A 24,246-nucleotide genomic window follows, 5' to 3' on the forward strand; every position below is an offset into this window, starting at 1 on the left:
TGGAACTAGTACTGGGGCGGTGACGCGCCCACACCAGCCAATGGGCACTAGGCGGCACGGACGGAACCATGGTTCGAACCGGTGGGCAGGGGAAGTGAGAGATTTAGTTGGTCACAGAGGGCCCGGTGTGGGCACTATGGGCACAACTCCCTGAGCTGAAGGACAGAGGAGAGGCACCAGGGCAGGCAGCAAAGTGAGTGTGTCCCTCCAAGTGAAAGCCCATAGCCTCCCTCACTCTGCAAAACAGGTCAAAATGGACATTTCTACATCTTACGGTATTTACTCACAATACTTCATCTGGCAGCTCAATATTAATAAAACCATTAAGAGCTGTAACAGGGTCTGGAAAGATGGCTCAGTGGTTAAGAGCACTTACTGATCAGACCCCACATCGATGGTCAAAACTGTCCATAATTCCAGTTCCAGAGGCCCCGAAGCCTCTTCTGAACTTCAAGGAGCAGGAGACATGCACATGGTGCACATGTATATACTCAGGCTAAACAACTGTACACACACAATTTTTTAAATCTAAGATTAAGAAAAAAATCAACCTACACCAAATTTTCTTTATTTGATAGTTGGGTACATAATGTTGTCCACCCAATAAAATCATGTCTCAGCCCCGCCCCACCCCCGTGTTATACATATACACAAAACAGACACGCACACCCGCTTGCACAGGAGCCAGGCTCTGCATCCATCTTCATTTCTTATTAGCCTGAGCAGTGCCGATCACGCACTGGTTCACCTGTGGATGGACCAGTGAATAGGGTTACACGAGATCACTGCTTACAATCCGAAGTCTCCCATTCTGCCCCAATGCTGGGCCCACCGTCTGACTCCCTGAAATAAGGACTACGGCAGCAGGCTCGGCCTGACCCCCTGGAGGGACAGTGGTGCTGTGTCCACTAACCTAGAGGAGACCAGCAGTCTGAAAAGATGATAGAGATATGCCCGCTGGTCACATGTCAGCATGACACAGGCTACTCCTTGCTCGAGAAGAGGGACAAAGCCACAGGGCCTCTTCTTAATTAGTGATTGATGTTGGAGGACCCTACCCTCTCGAGGGCCAGTGCCACCCATGAACAGGTGGGTCCCTAATGAAGTGTGTTATTAGGCGGCTGAGGAAGCGATGAGGAGCAGCAACAACAGCAGCAACTCCATTATGGCCTACAGAAGTAACGACCTGACATCTTGACAACGGACTAACCCTTTCTACTCCACGTTGCTTTTGATCATGGTGTTTTAATCACAGGATTAGAAAGCTAACTGAAGACACCTACACGAGGATTACAGTAGCAGAGAGGTCTCCATTTTCAGCAACGCCCTGGACTAGACACCTCAAAGCCCTCCTACAAAACCTATCAGGACATTGAACTCCTTTGAGAACTAGGGCTCCTGAGAAAAAAATATCACAGAAGAGAATTGGAAACAGACTACTAGATTCAGACCAAAGGACACACGAGCGCTGGGGTTGTTATTTAGTGGGAGAGCGCTTGCCCAGCCTAAGCAGACCAGACAGGCGCTAACTTGAAGGAGCTCATGCCGACCAAGATGGAGCGCTGCTGTGAGGATCAGGAAGGGGAGGTGGAGATGTCAGAGGTCAGGATGTAAGCATCTGTAGCGCCCACCTCCACATAGAAGTCTATGGGCACACATGGAGTCACTCAGGACAGGAACTCAAAAATGAAAACCTATAAAGGGTCCAGCATCTTGAGGCAGAGATGACTCAGTGTTTAGAAGCACCGGCTCCTACAGAGGACCTGCGTTCAGTTGTTAGCACCTATATGGTGGCTCACAGCCATCCGCTACAGTTCCAGGGAACCCACTGCCCTTTCCTAACCTCCTCGATACCAAGAACAAGTGTGATAAACACCTCCACAGGCAAAACCTTCACATACAACTTTTTTTTGAAACAGGATTTCTCTGTATAGCCCTGGCTGTCCTGGAACACAATCAGGGTAGCCTCAAACTCAGAGAACTGTCTGTCTCTGCCTCCTGGGTGCTGGGATTAAGGGCATGTGCCATCACACCCAGCTAAATATTAATAAATAAATGAACCCATCCATCACCTTGGGGCTGGAGAAAAGGTTCAGAGATTAAGAGCACAGCTGAATTCCAAAGGGCCTTGGAACCAACCACGCGCAGCTCAGAGCCGCCTGTAACTCCAGGGCCTGGGAATGCAGCTCCTTAGGCACCAGGCACACAGAGTGCACAAAAGAACTCTCAAGCACGTTTTCCTACACAGGATGTTCACCTCACCACACACAGGTCAGTTTCAGCGTCCTTTACAATGTGCCCTTGACCACCTGAGGTTGTGCGCTAACCTGACAGTGAACAAGTCTAGTTGGTGCCATTTCTTCAATAGTTCAGGTAATTCATTACCACATTTTAGCAATTGTAACTGATACCCATGCAACCTCATGCCTCTGCTTTGCAGTGCTCACAGACTGACCCACAGCAGTACCCCAGAGGTATGCTTTTACTCCGTAAGGGAGAAGCCATGAGTAATGATACTGATTAAAAATCACCATTTGGGGTTGGGGATTTAGCTCAGCGGAAGAGCGCTTGCCTAGGGAGCGCAAGGCCCTGGGTTCGGTCCCCAGCTCCGAAAAAAAAAAAAAAGAAAAAAAAATCACCATTCTACAGCCCTTTAACAAAATAATGGATCTAGAATTACTGTCTCATAAAGTCATTGTTGAGAATCCAGGAGCCCAGACACAGATCTAGGTCCCAGCACTAGACAGACAAGCGTGAAGATGAGTTCCAGGCTAGCCTGGGCTACCTGAGACCCCATCTCAAAAAAAAGAGAGGTGAGATGGCGGTGGAGGAGGTGGCTCAAGGGTAGAGCACTCTGAGCACACACAGGGCGCTGGGACATCTTTAACCAAAGAAAAGAAAGAAAGAAAGAAAGAAAGAAAGAAAGAAAGAAAGAAAGAAAGAAAGAAAGAAAGAAAGAAAGAAAGAAAGAAAGAAAAGTTAATAATAAATGTGGAACTAGACATACGATGCACCAGGAGCACCAGCTGCCCCAGCTACTAAATAGGCCAAGGGTCTGAACCAAAACTGCCTGTCCAACCACACCAAATCTCCAACTACAAACAGCAAACCCGAGGCAGGGGAGGGCGCAGCCGGAGTCTGAATGTGGAGTATCAACAGGACAGCCATTCCACTTCCAGTAAATCCCACCCGCCTACACCTGGAGAGGAGAGGCCCTCCGCACACACGCGGAGAGGAGAGGCCCCACCACACCTTACAGCAGACAAGGATTCCTAGCAAACAGACCCATCTTCCTCCAAGTGAGAGACGAATGCCCACACTAGACAAACCTCACAGGGACACCCTGAGGCAGCTGAGGGAGACTGCAGTGGACACCTCGAGAACTGACAGCAGAGTGGCGCTGCCTATGACCCCAGCACTGGGGGTGGGGGTGGAGGGTCAGTGTTGCGGGTACTTGATGACTCTGTGAACCCAGAGACTGTCATTTACTGGAGAGTCTGTTTCTAGTTGTGTCTCAGCCTTAGCTCACACCTTTAACCACCCTGGCTGGAATCCACACACCCTCACACACACCGTTAATCCCAAACAGTGAAGGTAGAGTGAGTTTGTACAGGGAAGCCGCCATGTTTGAAAGTGATGTCTAATTGAGTAGCAGACAAAGTGATGAATCAGAGAAAGATTTGACGGAATAGGATTTGCCCAACTCAGGAGAAGGAAGAGAGAGGAGGAAGGTACTTAGGAGGGGCAGTGCAGAGAGAACTGGGGACAGGCAGCTTTACCAGGGCAGTTGACAGAGACAGGTTGAAGAGAGAACAAACTAAACACAGGTAAGACAGACGAGCCAGAGAATGAGAAGCCAGAAGATTAGAACAGACTGCCCGAGTTAGTATGAGGCCAAGCAGAGCCAATTCAGGAAGCTGAGAGAAGCCAGTTTGAATCAGTCACCTGGGAGAATTTGAGCTTAGAAAGAACTAGAAAGAGTGAACTTATTGAGCATTAAGTCTCAGAGGCTGAAAACACTCTAGGCCTAGATCAATCAGACTGAATGGAGGCTGGAAGCTTCCAGGACCTGGACCAGGTTAGCAGACAGAGGAGGTGAGCCTGGGAGACAACAGGAGAATAAAAGTCACATTTAGGAGCTGGAGAGATGGCTAAATGGTTAAGAGCACTGGCTGCTCTTCCAGAGGTCATGGGTTCAATTCCCAGCAATCACACTGCAGCTCACAAGTGTCTGTGGCTCTGATACTAGGGGATCTGGCACCTTCAGACAGACATACAAGACACATAAAATAAAAGTAAATTCATCTTAAAAAAAGCAAAGTTACGGGGTTGGGGATTTGGCTCAGTGGTAGAGCGCTTGCCTAGGAAGCGCAAGGCCCTGGGTTCGGTCCCCAGCTCCGGAAAAAAAAAAGAACCAAAAAAAAAAAAAAAAAGCAAAGTTACACTTACAGATCAAGACTTAACACCCCTCCTGCCCCATAATGGGCCAACATTAACATATAAGATATTAGGGCTGGGGGCAGCAAAATAGCTCAGCTGGTAAGGGTGCTTGCCACCAAGTCTGATGACATGACAAGCTAAGTTTGATCTTGGTCTCTAGGGTCTCGACAAGGGGAGAAATAAGTCCTACAATCCTACAAGTTATCCTCTAACCTACACGCAAAAATATTTTTTTTAATTTTAAGATTCACGTATTTTATGTTTAGGAGGGTTTTGCCTGCGCCACAATGCCTGGTGCCCGCAGAGGATGTAGCAGTCCCTGGAACTAGAGTTAGGGATGGATGTTGGGTGCTGGGAACTACACTCAGGTCCTCTGCAAGAGCAGCAAGTGTTCTTAACCACTGAGCTATCTGTTGAACCTGTAAAACACCTTTTTTTTTTTTAATATTTATTATGTATACATCATACAGCTTTCTGCCTGCGTGTATGCCTGCAAACCAGAAGAGGGTATTGGATCTCATTACAGATGGTTGTGAGCCACCATGTGGTTGCTGGGAATTGAACTCAGGACCTCTGGAAGAGCAGACAGTTCCCTTAACCTCTAAGCTATCTCTCCAGCCCCCTGAACCTGTAAAGCACCTTAAAGCTACCCCCCATTCCCTTTTTGAGACAGAATCTACATCGCTCTGGCTGACCTGAACTCACTCTGTAGACCAGGCTGGCCTTAAACTCACAGACATCAGCCTGCCTCAGCCTACTAAGTACTGAGACAAAAAGTGTGTGTCACCATACATGGCTAACGTGGGCTCAGTAGCTCATGCTTACTGTGACAAGGACCTGGCTAAAGCCCTGATAGGTGATAAAGAGGCCAAGTAACTTTCCAGGCAGCATGGTACATGTGTTGACATGCTGTGACCACTCTGCCTGGTAGAAGGCAGATGCAGTCATGATCAGAACTCTTAAGAGTTCTTCTACCCTCAGGAAAAGGGGAAAACAGGAGAACATTGCCCATCAAGGCAGACAGTAATGAAACGGAGGCCCGCTAACCCGCCGACAGCTGAGGTCATGGGTGCTGTCCTGCCCCTGGTGAGACTGGGGACTTCTGTGTCTATATAGGACATGCCCTTTGTTCTGGCAACCCCATCCCAAGGAGCGTCTCTCTGGACAGATGGAACTGGAAAATAAAGGCGTCACTGGAGATGTGTTGCAATTATAACAAGGTGGGAATGCACCAGCCCAGTGGCGGGGACTGGAGAATACTGTAGTCCTGCACAGAGCTAAAAGCAACGTGCAATCCCAGTGCACTGGCAGTAACCCGGGGGCCATTCTGAAGAGCAAAGAACCAAGGGACAGCAGTACAGATACAGGTAGGAGAGGCCTCAGAACGTGGACAGGGCTTGTTCTTGCAATAGTCCTGACTCTGGTTATTTCTTCTAAAAATATTAATTCAAATGCCAGCAGTTAAAAATGGAATCAGGTGGGCAGAACCCAGGATGCCTAGCAAGTTTAAATCCTTTCTGGATAGACGTGCCCTAGCTTAAAACACACGAGTGAGTCCTGGTGGAGATGCCTGTAAGCAGCCAGGAGTCACGACGGAGTGTGGCCCCACAGCTCAATACTGGATGCTTAGGCCCCGCTGGGGAGAGGACTGGAGACTGTTTGGAGAGGACGAGGAGGTGTGGCCTTGTCAGAGCAGCGTATGTGTCTGCGGGAACTAGGGAGGGGCTCTGAAGTCTCTCCCAGGCTCTCTGCCTGCCTCATGTTGGGTCTCCAGATGTGAGCTGCAGCGACCGCTCCAGCCTTGCCACTGCCTGCTGCCTCGTCCCACTGCCAAGAGAGGCATGGACTCCAACCCTCTGAAACTGTAAGCCCCCAATAAACTTTAAGTTCCTTGGTCAGTGTTTTGTCACGAGAGTAGAAAACTAAGGCAGCAGGATAGAGGCCGTACCTTGGAAGCAAAGCGGAGTGAATTCAGAGACTCGGAGACGTTCTCTTCCAGAGGAGAAATGTTCACGAACATGAGCCTGCGGAAAGGGAAGGGTCCAAGCCCCATCAGTGGCCGAGGCTGAGACCACACCCAGCTACACCCAGCTCTCCTCCTCCTCCTCAGACTGCAGTTCCAGTCCTCCCATCCCTCCCTTCTACTCACATCTTGGCACTGCCACCCAGAGAGTTCTGCAGCAGGTAGGTAAGCTTGCTGTTTCGGTAAGGCACGTGGGACTCCTGGAGGGTTAAGGTTAGGCACAGGCAGTTAGGACCTGAGAGGGTTCTCACAGCTCATGCCGTGGCCCCTCACCTTCTGCCCACACGTCCACTCGAACCTTATTGCTCAGGGCCATTATGACCAGTCCCAGTGTAGACAGACTGCTGTTAATGGCTTGTGTTTCCCGAAGACGGTCCCGCTCTCCAGGGCCTAGGGCTAAGCCAGGGTCAAGCCGCTCACTCCCAGCCAGGTCCACCAGGTTGAGGGGAGCGCCACACTGCAGGCCCCGGGCAGCATGCTCTCCAGAGATCTGTAGCTGGAACACACTGTGGCTGCGTGATGATCTCTCATTCTGGGCAGTGCGGGCCACAGCCCGATTCTGCTGGGCCAAATGGAGCAGAGCCTCCACCTAGGGATGAGATTAACACGGGGTATAGGCGGGCGGTCAGAAGCTAGGACACGCTGGCGAAGTGTGCCTTTGCCCTCTTGGAGCAAAACCACAGAGCAGCAGATGAGTGTGTGCACTTGTGACCGGAGAACCCAGCCTCGGTCTTAACGCACGGCTTATAATGCAAGCTACTTGGAGGCTGAAGGAGAAGAACTCAAAGTTCAAAGACAACTCGCCATAGAGGGAATATCTCAAGGGTTTTTTGAGGCCATGTCTCAAAATAAAATCAGGACAGGTGTGGTGGCTGAGGCCGAGGCAGGACCGCCTCAAGTTCTAAGGCAGCCAGAGCCACAGTGCAATGCGCTCAGAAAGAATGAAAGGACAACCCACGTGGCCTCACATGAGGCCCCCAGAGAAGCAGCGATCACGCAGCCCTGGGATGGGGACTGTCAGGTAACCACCCTGGCTAGGGTGAACCTAGCAATGTAAGCGGCAGGAAGAGTGGGGAGACTCACCTGGAAGGATGTGGCACCCCCCTCACTCCTGGGCCTTATCAAAGCAAACCTCCTTGCAGCCTACCCTCAGCCTCAAGAGATGGCCTCTTCCCCTCACAGCCCATCCTCCACCCCACTCTGCCCACCCCTTCTCCAGTCCCTACTTGCCTCTTTCTCACAGGAAACAGGGACATATCGTGCATTGGTGACAGTAAGTTCCTCACTCCCTGGGCCTGCCCGACGAATCTCACACTCGCCCCCTTGTCCCTTGCGGGTCCCCGTAGCTAGCAGGTCTCGGACGGTCTCATTGTAGATCTCTACGTAACTGGCCACAAAACTGTAAGTCCAGCCCTGGCCACTCATCTCCTGGGCCACAGAGAACAGATGCCGCATGGCCCGCGGGATCAGCCCCTCCAACTGGGGGTCTCCCCTAGGCCCGCCCTCCATGGTGAAGGTCTTGCCGCTGCCTGTCTGTCCATAGGCAAAGATGCACACAGGGTAGCCATCCAGTGCTGACTGGACAAGCATGGAGATCTCCTCAAACACCTCCTCCTGCTTGCTTCCTGGTGGGAACACCCGATCAAAGGAGAAGTCGTGGCGGGTAGCAGCTGCTGGTGCCCTTGTCAGGGTGGAGCGCCGGTCATCAGACCGAGAGAGGCAAAGGCGAGTTGGGGGGTCAGAGGGTCCAGCAGGGCCAGGAGGGAATACGAGGAAGCCAGGAGATGGAGTGGATTCCCCCTCAAGGACAGGGCGCACCCGGCAGAAGACCCGGATGTTGCCCTTCAGTTCCTGCAGCTGGTTGTGGAGTCGACGGCGCTCCATCTCTAGCCCATAGAGCCGGTCTCCCTGTTCAGCCAGTAAGGTCACCTGGGCTGCAGTCTTCTGCCGAAGACATAGCACCTCTGCTTGGCTGCTTGACAGAGCTGCTTCTGAGGCCTGAAACTCCCTCTGCCCAGAACAGAGAGACAGAGGTTGGGATGCAAACAGAGCAAGGCCTATGCCAGGATGGGGTGGGTCTCTACCCTATGGACTTCACAGTCTGGTAAAGAAAGAGGTAAGAAAATAGGAGTGGGGGGCTGGAGGATGGCTCAGCGGTTAAGAGCACTGACTGCTCTTCCAGAGGTCCTGAGTTCAATTCCCAGCAACCACATGGTGGCTCACAACCATCTATAACAGATTCTGGTGTATCTGAAGACAGCTACAATGTACCTATATATACTAAATAAATAAAATATTTAAAAAAAAAAAAAAAAAAAAAGAAAATAGGAGTGGGGAGTCCCAGAGACGTTGGAGATCACCCGCCCAGTGAAGAAGAACACTTGATGTAAAAGCAGGAGGACCTGGGTTAAAATTCCTAGCACCAATGTCTAAAGAAGAAAAAGATGGGTAGAGCTATGTGCACGGCAGACCCCAGAGCTGAAGGGCTGTGTGCACATGGGATCCCAGAGCTGAGGGGCTAGCGTAGCTGCTGGCTAGCGTAGCTACAACAGAGAGCTTCAGCAATCCCCAGGCCCTGCTGCCAAAGAGAGAAAAAGAAGAGAAAGCCCCAGCCCTGAGAAGAGGAATGGGACGGGAACATCCGGGAAGAGCAACACCAGTCACAGGACTGAGCCAAGGTAAGGTGGACATGCACCTTCAAAGTGCTGCACGTCATCTCCTGAGAGACAGCCGTGCCATCTACCTGGGCTCCCAGGCTCCCACGCATGGGAAGAGGGAGGAACAAAGAGGGAGAGCAGGCCGTGTGAGGAGCTGCTCAGAGGAACTGAGAGCAGACGTCCTGCTGGAGAGGTAAGGCCTCCTAAGGCTTCAAGGGGGCCTGAGGAGAGGCACTGCCTCTGCGAGGGAGGGGGCAGCTGTGAGTCCGGCCTTACCTCCCGCTCCTCCAGCTGGGTGCTCAGTGTACTGCGTTCCTCCTGCAATTGCAGCCGCTCTGTCTGAAGCTCCTGAACCAGCCTTTCCTTGGTACCCAGACTTTCCTCCAGCTCCAAGACGCGGGCACCCAGAGTCTCCAGCTTCTGCTGGCTCTGCTCAGCTTGCCTGCGTACACTGGTCAGCTCCTCCTCCAGGGTGTTCCGCTCTGTCCCCAGGGTCGTGGCCTGCTCCTGAACCTCTCTGAGTTGCTCTCGGAGCCCCTGGTTCTCGCGGTCCAGTGTCTGAGTCTTCTCCCGATACTGTTTCAACTCTTCATGGAGGTCACACAACTGGCCCTTCAAGTCCCAGGCAGGACGCTTGCCAGGTTTCTTCCCTGCCACCACAGGAGCAGTGGATGCTAATACGGGCAGGCACACAAGGGGCAAACAGAGATCAGCACTCTGAGCCTTCTGCCCTTTACGTCTCCATACCTCGGGCCACAGCTACCCTCTTACCTCTCCTGACAGGAAGATGGCGTTTTCGGGGCACTCCCCACCTCCTCTCCCTCCCAGCCTCTTACCCACTGTTTATATGTCACCTACTGCCTGGCTTCTGGGCAGGAGCAGCGGGAGCCGGCTTCTGGTTCCTCAGCACTAGAGAGTTAGAATTGACATGGCGTTACGGCTGGACACATAGGACATGGAAGGCACCTGCACTCCAGCACTAGGGAGGCCAATGAGCCACAGTGAAACATCATCAAACCTACAAAGATGGCTGAGCAGGTGAGAGCACTTGACCTCAGCTTGGGTTCTTCCCTCATCCTTGTCAGGAGACTCAAACGCACCCGCAACTCTAGCTCCAGGATTCAATGCCTCCCTCCGTGTATGTGTATACACACACACACGCGCGCACACACACGCACACACACAGTAAAATGAAAAAATAATAAAATTGTAGAACAAACTCATGGGCTGTGTTTCCTAACGTGTACAAGTCCCCGGGTGTGATCCCCACTAGGGAGGGTGTGCCCTCCCTAGAAGACATGTAGGACCAGAGCCCCTTGCCACCACTCCCCTTACATAGACCCAGACCCCTGAGTAGCCCTGGCTTGAGCACCATTACCTGGACCAACAGCAGAGCACCCTCGAGGTCCGGTCTTCCTAGGGCCTTTCTGAGCTGTCCAAGGGTGGAAAGGGGGAGACGGCACAGCACTTAGGTGGCAAGTACAGATGCATGTGTACGTTAAAAGCTTGGAAATATTTGACTCTCTCTGGGGCTGGAGAGATGGCTCAGTGGTTAAGAGCACTGACTGCTCTTCCAAAGGTCCTGAGTTCAATTCCCAGCAACCACATGGGGGCTCACAGCCATCTGTAATGGGATCCCATGCCCTCTTCTGGTGTGTCTGAGGACAGCTACAGGGCACTCATATACATAAATAAATCATTTAAAAAAAAGAAGCAGATAAAATAGCAAAGAAAGAGTAAGAGAGCAGTACATTTGCACACCCTTGGTCCCCTCACCCCCCACAGCCCACCCCACAGCCCACCTGCAGTGGACACTGCGCTGAGGGGTGGCCCTCTCGGGCGGGATGTGTCAACTTTGGTCACTGTGCCCATGCCTCGTGTTCGTTTCTAGGGAGAGAAAGGATGAGGTTCCACAGTGACCTGTCTTTACCCCTCCTCGTTTTCTTCCTCTCTGCTCTCCTAACTTGTCTTACCTTTGCAGGCTCCAGGCCATCCTCCATCTGGTCAGGACCCCTCTTGAGCCTGCTTCCTGGCAGGGGCAGCCGGGAGGAGGACTTGACCAGGGTTGTGCTCAGCTCCAAGTTCCTCTTCACTTCCATCAAAGGGGCCCTCTGCTGGGGTAAAAGACTCTCTTTCTCTCTGTCTCTCTCTGTTTCTCTGTCTCTCTGTCTCCCCCCCACCAACCCCCCTCTCTCTCTCTCTCCAGGTTTCTCTGTGCAGCCCTGGCTGTCCTGGAACTTGCTTTGTAGACCAGCCTGGCCTCACTTTCACATAGTTCTGTCTGCCTCTGCCTCCCAAGCACCCGGATTAAAGGTGTGCACCACCACACCCTGCTGGCTGAGGAACAAACACAAAAGCCCACAAACGCCCTTTTCTGAGCTCCCTTAGACTTTAATTCTCAAAGATGACTCTCAGCAAACATCTTGTGCCGAAGGATGGCACAGATGGAGCAAACACACACAGGTGGAGCACACACACAGATGGAGCACACTCACACAGGTGGAGCACACTCACAGATGGAGCACATACACTCACAGGTGGAGCACACACACACAGATGGAGCACACACAGATGGAGCACACACACACAGATGGAGCACACACACAGATGGAGCACACACACACAGATGGAGCACACACAGATGGAGCACACACACACACAGGTGGAGCACACTCACAGATGGAGCACATACACTCACAGATGGAGCACACACACACAGATGGAGCACACACACACACACACAGATGGAGCACACACACACAGAGGAGACACACACACACACACACAGATGGAGCACATACACACAGATGGAGCACACACACACACAGATGGAGCACACACACACACAGATGGAGCACACACACACAGATGGCGCACACACACACACAGGGCGCACACACACACAGATGGAGCACACACACAGATGGAGCACACACACAGATGGAACACACACACACAGATGGAGCACACACACACAGATGGAGCACACACACACAGATGGAGCACACACACACACAGATGGAGCACACACACACACACAGATGGAGCACACACACACAGATGGAGCACAGATGGAGCACACACACAGATGGAGCACACACACACAGATGGAGCACACACACACACACACACACAGATGGAGCACACACACAGATGGAGCACACACACACAGATGGAGCACACACACACAGATGGAGCACACACACACAGAGGGAGCACACACACAGATGGAGCACACACACACAGATGGAGCACACACACAGATGGAGCACACACACACAGATGGAGCACACACACACAGATGATGGAGCACACACACTCACAGATGGAGCACACACACACAGATGGAGCACACACACACAGATGGAGCACACACACAGATGGAGCACACACACACAGATGGAGCACACACACACAGATGGAGCACACACACAGATGGAGCACACACACACAGATGGAGCACACACACAGATGGAGAACACACACACAGATGGAGCACACACACACAGATGGAGCACACACACACAGATGGAGCACACACACACACACAGATGGAGCACACACACACAGATGGAGCACACACAGATGGAGCACACACACACACAGATGGAGCACACACACACAGATGGAGCACACACACACAGATGGAGCACACACACACAGATGGAGCACACACACACAGATGGAGCACACACACACAGATGGAGCACACACACACAGATGGACACACACACAGATGGAGCACACACACACAGATGGAGCACACACACACACAGATGGAGCACACACACACAGATGGAGCACACACACACAGATGGAGCACACACACACACACACACACACAGATAGAGCACACACACACACAGAGGAGCACACACACACACAGATGGAGCACACACACACACACACACACACAGATGGAGCACACACACACAGATGGAGCACACACACACACAGATGGAGCACACACACACAGATGGAGCACACACACACAGATGGAGCACACACACACAGATGGAGCACACACACACAGATGGAGCACACACACACACACAGATGGAGCACACACACACACACACACACACAGATGGAGCACACACACACAGATGGAGCACACACACACAGATGGAGCACACACACACAGATGGAGCACACACAGATGGAGCACACACACACACACACAGAGGAGCACACACACACAGATGGAGCACACACACAGATGGAGCACACACACAGATGGAGACACACACACACAGATGGAGCACACACATGGAGCACACACACACAGATGGAGCACACACACACAGGGGGCACACACACACAGATGGAGCACACACACACAGAGGGAGCACACACACACAGATGGAGCACACACACAGATGGAGCACACACACACAGACAGATGGAGCACACACACACAGATGGAGCACACACACAGATGGAGCACACACACACAGATGGAGCACACACACACAGATGGAGCACACACACACAGATGGAGCACACACACACACACAGATGGAGCACACACACAGATGGAGCACACACACACAGATGGAGCACACACACAGATGGAGCACACACACACAGATGGAGCACACACACAGATGGAGCACACACACAGATGGAGCACACACACACAGATGGAGCACACACACACACACACACAGATGGAGCACACACACACAGATGGAGCACACACACAGATGGAGCACACACACACAGATAGAGCACACACACATGGAGCACACACACAGAAGGAGCACACACACACAGATGGAGCACACACACACACAGATGGAGCACACACACACACACACACACAGATGGAGCACACACACAGATGGAGCACACACACACAGATGGAGCACACACACACACAGATGGAGCACACACACACAGATGGAGCACACAGATGGAGCACACACACACACAGGATGGAGCACACACACACAGATGGAGCACACACACAGATGGAGCACACACACACAGATGGAGCACACACACAGATGGAGCACACACACACAGATGGAGCACACACACACAGATGGAGCACACACACACATGAGCACACACACAACAGAACACACACACAGATGGAGCACACACACACAGATGGAGCACACACACACAGATGGAGCACACACACACACACACACACACAGGTGGAGCACACACACACACATAGAACACACACACAGATGGAGCACACACACAGATGGAGCACACACACACACACACACACACACACACAGAGCACACACACACACAGATGGAACACACACACACACAGAGCACACACACACACAGATAGAGCACACACACACAGATGGAGCACACACACACAGATGGAGCACACACACACAGATGGAGCACACACACACAGATGGAGCACACACATGGAGCACACACAGATGGAGCACACACACACAGATGGAGCACACACACACACACAGATGGAGCACACACACACAGATGGAGCACACACACAGATGGAGCACACACACACAGATGGAGCACACACACACAGATGGAGCACACACACAGATGGAGCACACACACACACAGATGGAGCACACACACACAGATGGAGCACACACACACACAGATGGAGCACACACACACAGATGGAGCACACACAGATGGAGCACACACACACACAGATGGAGCACATACACACAGATGGAGCACACACACAGATGGAGCACACACACACAGATGGAGCACACACAGATGGAGCACACATGGAGCACACACAGATGGAGCACACACACACAGATGGAGCACACACACACAGATGGAGCACACACACACACAGATGGAGCACACACACACACAGATCGAACACACACACAGATGGAGCACACACACAGATAGAGCACACACACACAGATGGAGCACACACACACAGATGGAGCACACACACACAGATGGAGCACACACAGATGGAGCACACACACACAGATGGAGCACACACACACAGATGGAGCACACACACACAGATGGAGCACACACACACACAGGTGGAGCACACACACAGGTGGAGCACACACACACACACACACACAGATGGAACACACACACACACACACACAGATGGAGCACACACACAGATGGAGCACACACACACAGATGGAGCACACACACACAGATGGAGCACACACACACACAGATGGAGCACACACACAGATGGAGCACACACAGATGGAGCACACACACACAGATGGAGCACACACACACACACACACACAGATGGAGCACACACACAGATGGAGCACACACACACACATGGGGCACACACACACATGGAGCACACACACACAGATGGAGCACACACACACAGATGGAGCACACACACACACAGATGGAGCACACACACACAGATGGAGCACACACACAGATGGAGCACACACACAGCACACACACACACAGATGGAGCACACACACACAGATGGAGCACACACACAGATGAAGAGCACACACACACAGATGGAGCACACACACACACAGATGGAGCACACACACAGATGGAGCACACACACACATAGAGCGCACACACACACAGATGGAGCACACACACACACAGAGCACACACACACACACACACACAGATGGAGCACACACACACAGATGGAGCACACACACACACAGATGGAGCACATACACACAGATGGAGCACACACACAGATGGAGCACACACACACAGATGGAGCACACACACACACACAGATGGAGCACACACACAGATGGAGCACACACACAGATGGAGCACACACACAGATGGACACACACAGATGGAGCACACACACAGATGGAGCACACACACACAGATGGAGCACACACACACAGATGGAGCACACACACACACAGATGGAGCACACACACACACACAGATGGAGCACACACACAGATGGAGAACACACACACACAGATGGACACACACACACAAACACACACAGATGGAGCACACACACACAGATGGAGCACACACACACACAGATGGAGCACACACACAGATGGAGCACACACACACAGAGATGGAGCACACACACACAGATGGAGCACACACACACAGATGGAGCACACACACACAGATGGAGCACACACACACAGATGGAGCACACACACACACACACACACACACACACAGATGGAGCACACACACAGATGGAGCACACACACACACAGATGGAGCACACACACACAGATGGAGCACACACACACACACAGATGGAGCACACACACACACACAGATGGAGCACACACACAGATGGAGCACACACACACAGATGGAGCACACACACAGATGGAGCACACACACAGATGGAGCACACACACACACAGATGGAGCACACACACAGATGGAGCACACACACACAGATGGAGCACACACACACAGATGGAGCACACACACACACAGAGCACACACACACACACAGATGGAGCACACACACACAGACAGAGCACACACACACAGATGGAGCACACACACACAGATGGAGCACACACACAGATGGAGCACACACACACAGATGGAGCACATACACAGGTGGAGCACACACACACAGATGGAGCACACACACACAGGTGGAGCACACACACACAGATGGAGCACACACACACAGATGGAGCACACACACACAGATGGAGCACACACAGATGGAGCACACACACAGATGGAGCACACACACAGATGGAGCACACACACACAGATGGAGCACACACACACACAGATGGAGCACACACACAGATGGAGCACACACACACAGATGGAGCACACACACACAGATGGAGCACACACACACAGATGGAGCACACACACACAGATGGAGCACACACACAGATGGAGCACACACACACACAGATGGAGCACACACACAGATGGAGCACACACACACACAGATGGAGCACACACACAGATGGAGCACACACACAGATGGAGCACACACACACAGATGGAGCACACACACAGATGGAGCACACACACAGATGGAGCACACACACACAGATGGAGCACACACAGGTGGACACACACACATGGAACACACACACAGATGGAGCACACACATGGAGCACACACACACAGATGGAGCACACACACACACAGATGGAGCACACACACAGATGGAGCACACACACACACATGGAGCACACACACAGATGGAGCACACACACACAGATGGAGCACACACACACAGATGGAGCACACACACACACAGATGGAGCACACACACACAGATGGAGCACATACACACACACACACACAGATGGAGCACACACACACAGATGGAGCACATACACAGGTGGAGCACATACACAGGTGGAGCACACACACACACAGATGGAGCACACACACACAGATGGAGCACACACACAGATGGAGCACACACACACAGATGGAGCACACACACACAGATGGAGCACACACACACAGATGGACACACAGATGGAGCACACACACAGATGGAGCACACACACACAGATGGAGCACACACACACAGATGGAGCACACACACACAGATGGAGCACACACACACAGATAGAGCACACACACACAGATGGAGCACACACACAGAGTCAGGACAGGAGAGGGAACTGCCTCCAGGAGAAGCTGGACAGAGGCTGTGCTGCAGCTGCCTTCAGGGCTAGAAACATTATTCCTGGAACACAGAAACCAGCCAACAGTACAGGTCCAAAGCCAACAGGCCCTTCTAGTTAAAGCTAGGACCTTAAGTAGAAGAGAGGGACATTTGTTGGGAGAAGCAGGCTGATTACAGAGTGCCGTTCTAAATGCTTCATCTCCGGGCACCATTTTTAACTAATTCTCCACATGGGGGAAGGCAGACATCACAAGGTGAAATGTTCTAAGGTCAGATCTGTTCGCCATGCACATACATGCAGGACCAGTGGAGGCCAAGAGGTTGTTAGCTGTCAGACCCCCCTTATTGGTCACCATGTTCTGGGGACCCAGGTCAGGTTCTCCAGCTTGGTAGCAAATGCCCAAGCGCTCGCCAGAACTTTAAAGTACTTTCGGTAGCAATTTGGAGGATAACCATTGGCTTCAAAAGTGTGGCTCACGGACAAGCATTCTGGTATAGCAAAAGGGGGCTCACGGGCAACAAACAGCAGTGTCTATTCAGATCAACACATGGGACCCAGCAGACCGGGAAGAGAGCGCAGACTAGAGGAAAGAGACTGTGCTGGCTGTGGTCTGTAATGAGGAGGTGAGCACTGAGGTCTGAGTTACGACATGATTGATGTGAAGAACTGACCTGTGAGCCAAGGAAGCAGCACGCTCCAGTCCCACACCCAGGAACTGAGACAGTAGGATCACACATTTGAGGCTGGCCTGGCTGGGTTATAGCACGACCTTGTGGGGGTTGGTGGCTAAGTGTGAGCATTTGAAAATGAGATAGGCCGGGTTGGGGATTTAGCTCAGTTGTAGAGCACTTGCCTAGCAAGCCCAAGGCCCTGGGTTCGGTCCCCAGCTCCAAAAAAAAAAAAAAAAGAAAATGAGATAGGCAAAGATGAGTGACGTCCTATGCAGAGGCTGCATCGTTTATCCAGCAAGGTCCTGTGTGGTGAGCATTTGAATGGTGAACAGTGATGAACACCAAGTCCTTGACTTCTCAGAGCTTAGGGTAACCACCAACCTGGAGGTCTGCAAACGAACTAAACTATAGCAAACTATCTACTTCCTCAAGAATATAAACACCTTGATCATTTTCAGTACCTGGGACAGAATCTAACTCACTAGAACGAGTGACTGGATGCAAAGGCAGTGTTTGTGCCCCAGGACTACACACACTGTGTCCCCTGCCCGAGGAAACTGAGCGCAGTCTCCTGAAGCCAGTGCTGGGATAAAGTAGGAACTGGCTGGTGTCAGGGGTCAGGAGGAGCCACAGAGGACGGTGGGAGGCAGGAGCTAAGAAGGCCTGAGCTGATGTGAGGATACCTCCTAGTTCACAGGAGGGGCTGGGTTAGTTTAAGTCATAGCTCTGGAGAGGGGCTGGTTGTTGAACCGAAATCTGAAGGCTATCCGGGGAGCTGAGAATATGTATTAACCACCCACTGCCAAAGTCTGTAGGCTCACCCCAAACCCAAACTGCCTGCACGCCGGCTGACAGGGGGAGCCAACCAGATGGGCAACAAGTATACCCAGCAGCCAAGCCCCTCGGCCTGGAGCAGGGCCATTCATCCGCGCCCTCTCACCAACTGCACTTTTGGTACAAAAGTGTCTCTATGAGGACAGAACTGTTGATTTTAATGCATAAGGCAGGAATTTGGAGAAGCTGTAATGAAGACTGGAGAAAGACTGTCTGTAAGGATCAGCTATCCCATGTGTCAGCGAGAAAGCGGGGACAACTGGTAAACTCACCTGGTAGTAAACCTAACCCAGGAGAAGTAGAACCACAGTGCGTAATGAGACACAGGCTCAAGGCGCGGTCCTGCAAGGATGCACTCAGAGAAGCCTTAGCATTCAGTGTTCATGTACCCCTGCACGTATTACTGCGGTGGGGAGGTCGCATTGAGACTCGGAGAAGCCTTAGCATTCAGTGTTCATGTACCCCTGCACGTATTACTGCGGTGGGGAGATCACATTGAGACAGCGTTTCCCTGTGCCCTGGCTGTCCTGGACTCACACTGTAGACTATCCTGGCCTCAAATGCATGGAGACCCACCTGCCTCTGCCTCCCCAGTGCTGGACTGAAGACATAGGCCACCACGCCTGGTCCCCGGCACATATTGCAAAGCCTAAGGAACTAAGTGCCTTTGGTCCAGCTTCAGGGACGATCCTTGTGAGACAGGATGGCAGCTGGCTGTAATCCCAGCTACGGGAGGGTGCGGAGGAAGATTCCAAGCTCAAGGCTGGCCTAGGCAACCCAGCAAAGCTGTTTAACTAAAATTGGAGATAGGAAAAGGGGCTTGGAGATGGCCTAGGGAAGCCAGCAAGGTAGTTCAGGGGTTAGGGCTTAAGTGTAACACCCAGGACTCACGGCTCCAGAAAGTTTCCTCTGATTTTTAAGTATGCCACCACATATATGTGCGTGCATGCGTGCGTGCGTGCGTGCGTGCGCATGTACGCACGCGCACACACACACTCAGAGTAAATAAATAGCTTTGGTTGCAAATCCTGAGATTCACGAGCTGATAGCTTTACCTCTACTTGAACTGTGTGGCAAGGAACACGCACAAGCGCCCGCCCACTGTTTGGTCTCCCTCAGCCAGTGTGTGCTTTAAATTTTATACTCAACTGACTTTCTGTGCAAAGCATTAAAAGACGCTGTCCTAGCCAGCCAGCCATAGCTACATAAAATTCCAGGTCGGTCTGAGCTACATGGATGGGTGGGGTCAGGGACAGGACAGAACAGAAGTAACCAATTCCTTAGCTACCACAGCCATCTGCATGCCAGGCTAAGAGAAGAATGAGGCAGGTTGTATTTGTGGAGAACAATGTTACACCACAATGTCAAAAGAGTCACACCTTGACAGCCATGTCTACAAAAAAAAAAAAAAAAATGTTCACTAAATTGGCTCTCATATGTTTTCCTAAAAAGAAGTCAACAACAACAGAGCTAGGAGTGGTGATCCCAACACTTGGGAGGCACCTGTTCCAGCCAGTTCTAGACTAGCCAGAGTGACTTGGTAAGAAGACCCTGTTTCAAAAACCAAAATGAAAAAAGCCAACTTTATTGCTGAGTAATTGAAAAGTACTACCCTTTGTGTTTTTCGTGCTTGTTCGGGACAACTCTAACCAGTATAAATGCTTCTCTCCTGCCAGAAAGGTAGACACAATGGCCTCATCTCTCAGATGCACTTAACATTCAGTACAAGTGGATACACATTCAACCCTCCCTGAGCACCACGCCAGTCCCATCTCAGCCAGCTCACACATACTACAATTTCCTCTAACCTCAAAAACTCCTCCCTTGACAGTGCTCCTGGCAGCTACTGTCTTCTGCAGTAAAACTTCTCAAAAACAGTATCTAGGGCAGCGGTTCTCAACCTCTGGGGTCAGGACTCCTATGCGAGGATCAAATGACCTTTTCACAGGACTATCAAATCTGCATATCAGATATTTATGACTCATAACAGTGGCAAAACTACAGTTATGAAGTAGCAACAAAAATACTTTTATGGTTTGGGGTCACCACAACATGAGGAACTTGTATTAAAGGTTCACAGGCGGGGTTGGGGATTTAGCTCAGTGGTAGAGCGCTTGCCTAGGAAGCACAAGGCCCTGGGTTCGATCCCAGCTCCGAAAAAAAAGAACCAAAAAAAAAAAAAAAAAAAAAAAAAAAAGTTCACAGGCGCGAAAGCCCCTGGGTTCGGTCCCCAGCTCCGAAAAAAAAGAACCAAAAAAAAAAAAGGTTCACAGGCATCAGGAAGGGTGAGAACCACTGGGTTCAATTTATCTCAACAAATTTCACTTCAACCATTCCATCAAAACTGCTATCTCCCAACACTTGGGAGATAGAGGCAGGTAGATCTGAGTTCTAGGACAGCCTGATCTACCAAGTGAGTTCTAGGACAGCCAGGGTTACACCACCCAGAGAAAACCACCACCATCACCCCCCCACGCCCCCCCCACCCAAAAAAAACCCAAATCCTACTATTCTTTTAAGCACACTACCAGCTTCAAGTTACTATATCAAATTTATATTGTTTCTTTTGGGTTTATTTGTTTTCATTTTTTTGAAACAATTTATCACTGGCTTGAACCTCAAAACCCTTGTCTCAGCCCCTGCACAGCTGACCTCAGAAAGGTTTGTTGCTTTTGGTTCCAGGGGATTCTTGGATGCTTGCCTAACACTGTACCACCCACCTCTTCTCGTTTTGACTCTCCACACCTTAGTCAATGTTTCTTCTCCTCCTAGCTTTCTTCCTCTTCCACCTGGATCAACCCTTACAGTCCTTCACTGCCTTCCAAAAGAGATACAAATTGTATTTATTTCTGCTTCCCCAGGGGCTGTCAGTCTCCTGTCTCTTACTTAAATGCAACAGTACAGGGATAGAAGAGGCTCTACAAATACTGCATGAACAAATCTGAGAAAACTTTAACTATTTTTTTCTGTCACCTGTCACAATGCAATGCTCTCCGTTTTGGCTGTTGAATACACCAGAAAGTCTCTTCAAGCTGAATACCGACTGTGAGCCAGTCTAGACTGAAGTACTAGTAAACAAAGAATGGAGGCCGGTCTTCCCTGACACTAGAGAGATCAGTCCATTAACTGCATACACCTCAGATGGTTGTGGTGGAGCAGCGCATCCATAAGCTAGTCAACAAGTCCAAATGGACAAAAGAAAGAGATAGATGAGGGTAGACTGTCCCTATTCAGATCCAGCCGCAAGGAGAAGGCAACACAACAGGGCATCAGCAGGAATGTGTTTTGCGGACAAGCGACAAGGCCTCTCCGAACCCTCGCTTCCCCCACAAGGCAATCTGTAAGAACTGAGAAGCACAGACATGTCGAATCCGCTGGAGAATTCGAAATGGGAAGTGCTGGAGGGAGGTCAAGAGACGCGGGATTGTCGCGCCTGCACGACAGGGATGGTGGGCCAGCGTCGCTGCGAACATCCAGGGGCCCTCGCTCTGTGTGTCGCCTGCACTGGCCCGCCCGCTGGCGTCCAGGGCACGAGGCGATGGGACTCTCCCCTTGCAGGCCGGGTTGTCCCGACCTGTCCCCAGGACCCGGGACCCCGGGCGGGCGGGCGGGCGGGCTGTGTCCTCCGCTCGCCGCGAGAGGCCGTCTCCGCCACACTCACCTGTGCCTGCATGTCCACGGTGGTCCGCACAGGACGGGATGCAAAGGCAGCAGACTGGGTGCCGGTGTCCCGAGACCCGCGTCCTCTCATGGGCTCGCGCCACGCAACACCGGAGCCAGACGGCCCAGGAGCCAGAGCACCCGCCACACCCGCCACTTTTGAATTTCAACCGTCGCGCTGTAAACTCGCCGCTCAATCCGCAGAAGCCAATCCGCGCCGGCGCCGCCGCCGCGAGCCAATCACAGTGCCCTCCGCCTCCGGGACCACGCCCCCTGAGTCGGGACTCTTGTCGTCAGACCAAGCTAGAGAACCAGACTCCTTGGATCCTACTTCCGGATCCGCTCTTCCTCTCGTCTCCCTCTCCTCCTTCTCTGCGCGGAGCTCCCTGCACTTCCGCTCTGCTTCCTGAGGCCTCTGGTTGCGTCAGAAGAGCGCGTGCGTGCGGGAGGCAACGTGCAAAGGCGCCTGCGCAGGGTCAGGGCGGAACGGGCGCCACCTAGCGGCTGCTGCTGAACCTGCACGCCTCCTCGCCAACCCTGTGGCCTGGAAACTACTCCACTGAAGTGGGTTTCTCAGGACCGAAAAGTGGAAGCTGATGATGGCTCCGACCTGTCCTCAAAGAAGAAAAAAGTAAAGAAAAAGAAAAAGGTGGAGGTCATGGCTGGAGAGGTGGCTCAGCGGTTAAGAGCGCTGACTGCTCTTCCAGAAGTCCTGAGTTCAATTCCCAGCAACCACATGGTGGCTCACAACCATCTGTAATAGGATCTGACGCCCTCTTCTGGTGTGTCTGAAGACTGCTACAGTGTACTTAGATATAATAAATAAATCTTAGAACGAAAGCGGAGGTCATATCTGGAGATATGACGAGGTGTAACATTAACCTAGCAGGCTGAGGTCCTGAGTGCAATCGCCCGCGCAAGAGAGGAGAAGAAGAAAAACACGAGGGGGCGAAAAAACCAGGACACAAAACTCTTGCAGTGTCTCTTCAAAAATCGTGTAATAAGGTCATAAAAACTAGAGACAGGGCTGGGAGGATGGCAAACTGGTAATCCCTGGAACCCATATAATGTGGAAGGTGAAAACGGATTCTTCACAAACTTTTCTCTGACCTCCACAAGTGTGCCCTTCCTGCACTCAGCAATATATATATGTATATATATACATGAATGTAAATGTACATATCTTTGCACATGCAAATATATAATTAATAATATATAAGCATATATGATATATAATACATAAATTTCATGCATATTTGTCTTCTTTTGAGACTGGGTTTCTTTGTGTAGCTCCGACGTCCTGGAATTCTATCTGTAAACCAGGCTGGCCTCGAACTCAGAGATGCCAGGGCTAGCCTAT

General features: G+C 51.5%; 1 protein-coding gene across 1 annotated transcript; it reads right to left on the bottom strand.

Moving 5' to 3' along the window:
- Positions 1–548: 548 nt before the first annotated feature.
- On the bottom strand, positions 549–23,240 carry Kifc1 (kinesin family member C1). The gene is made up of 11 exons (XM_032888923.1): positions 22,888–23,240; positions 11,094–11,231; positions 10,923–11,007; positions 10,499–10,552; positions 9,979–10,029; positions 9,397–9,794; positions 7,694–8,473; positions 6,762–7,052; positions 6,590–6,663; positions 6,389–6,464; positions 549–748 (listed from the first exon to the last, which is right to left on the bottom strand). Exons 1-11 carry the CDS (start codon positions 22,975–22,977, stop codon positions 704–706), a joined length of 2,082 nt encoding a protein of 693 aa, XP_032744814.1. The 5' UTR covers positions 22,978–23,240; the 3' UTR covers positions 549–703.
- Between the last annotated feature and the right edge of the window lie 1,006 nt (positions 23,241–24,246).

The sequence above is a fragment of the Rattus rattus genome, chromosome 18 (assembly GCF_011064425.1).
Source record: "Rattus rattus isolate New Zealand chromosome 18, Rrattus_CSIRO_v1, whole genome shotgun sequence".
NCBI classification, from domain to species: domain Eukaryota; kingdom Metazoa; phylum Chordata; class Mammalia; order Rodentia; family Muridae; genus Rattus; species Rattus rattus.

What these genes read in the sequence shown, in the direction of transcription:
- Kifc1 (XM_032888923.1), bottom strand. Translation starts at nt 22,977, where the DNA reads ATGAGAGGACGCGGGTCTCGGGACACCGGCACCCAGTCTGCTGCCTTT. An exon ending in ATGGCCTGGAGCCTGCAAAG is followed by an intron (nt 11,008 to 11,093) that starts GTAAGACAAGTT and finishes TTCTCTCCCTAG; the next exon opens with AAACGAACACGAGGCATGGG. An exon ending in TAATGGCCCTGAGCAATAAG is followed by an intron (nt 6,664 to 6,761) that starts GTTCGAGTGGAC and finishes TTAACCCTCCAG; the next exon opens with GAGTCCCACGTGCCTTACCG.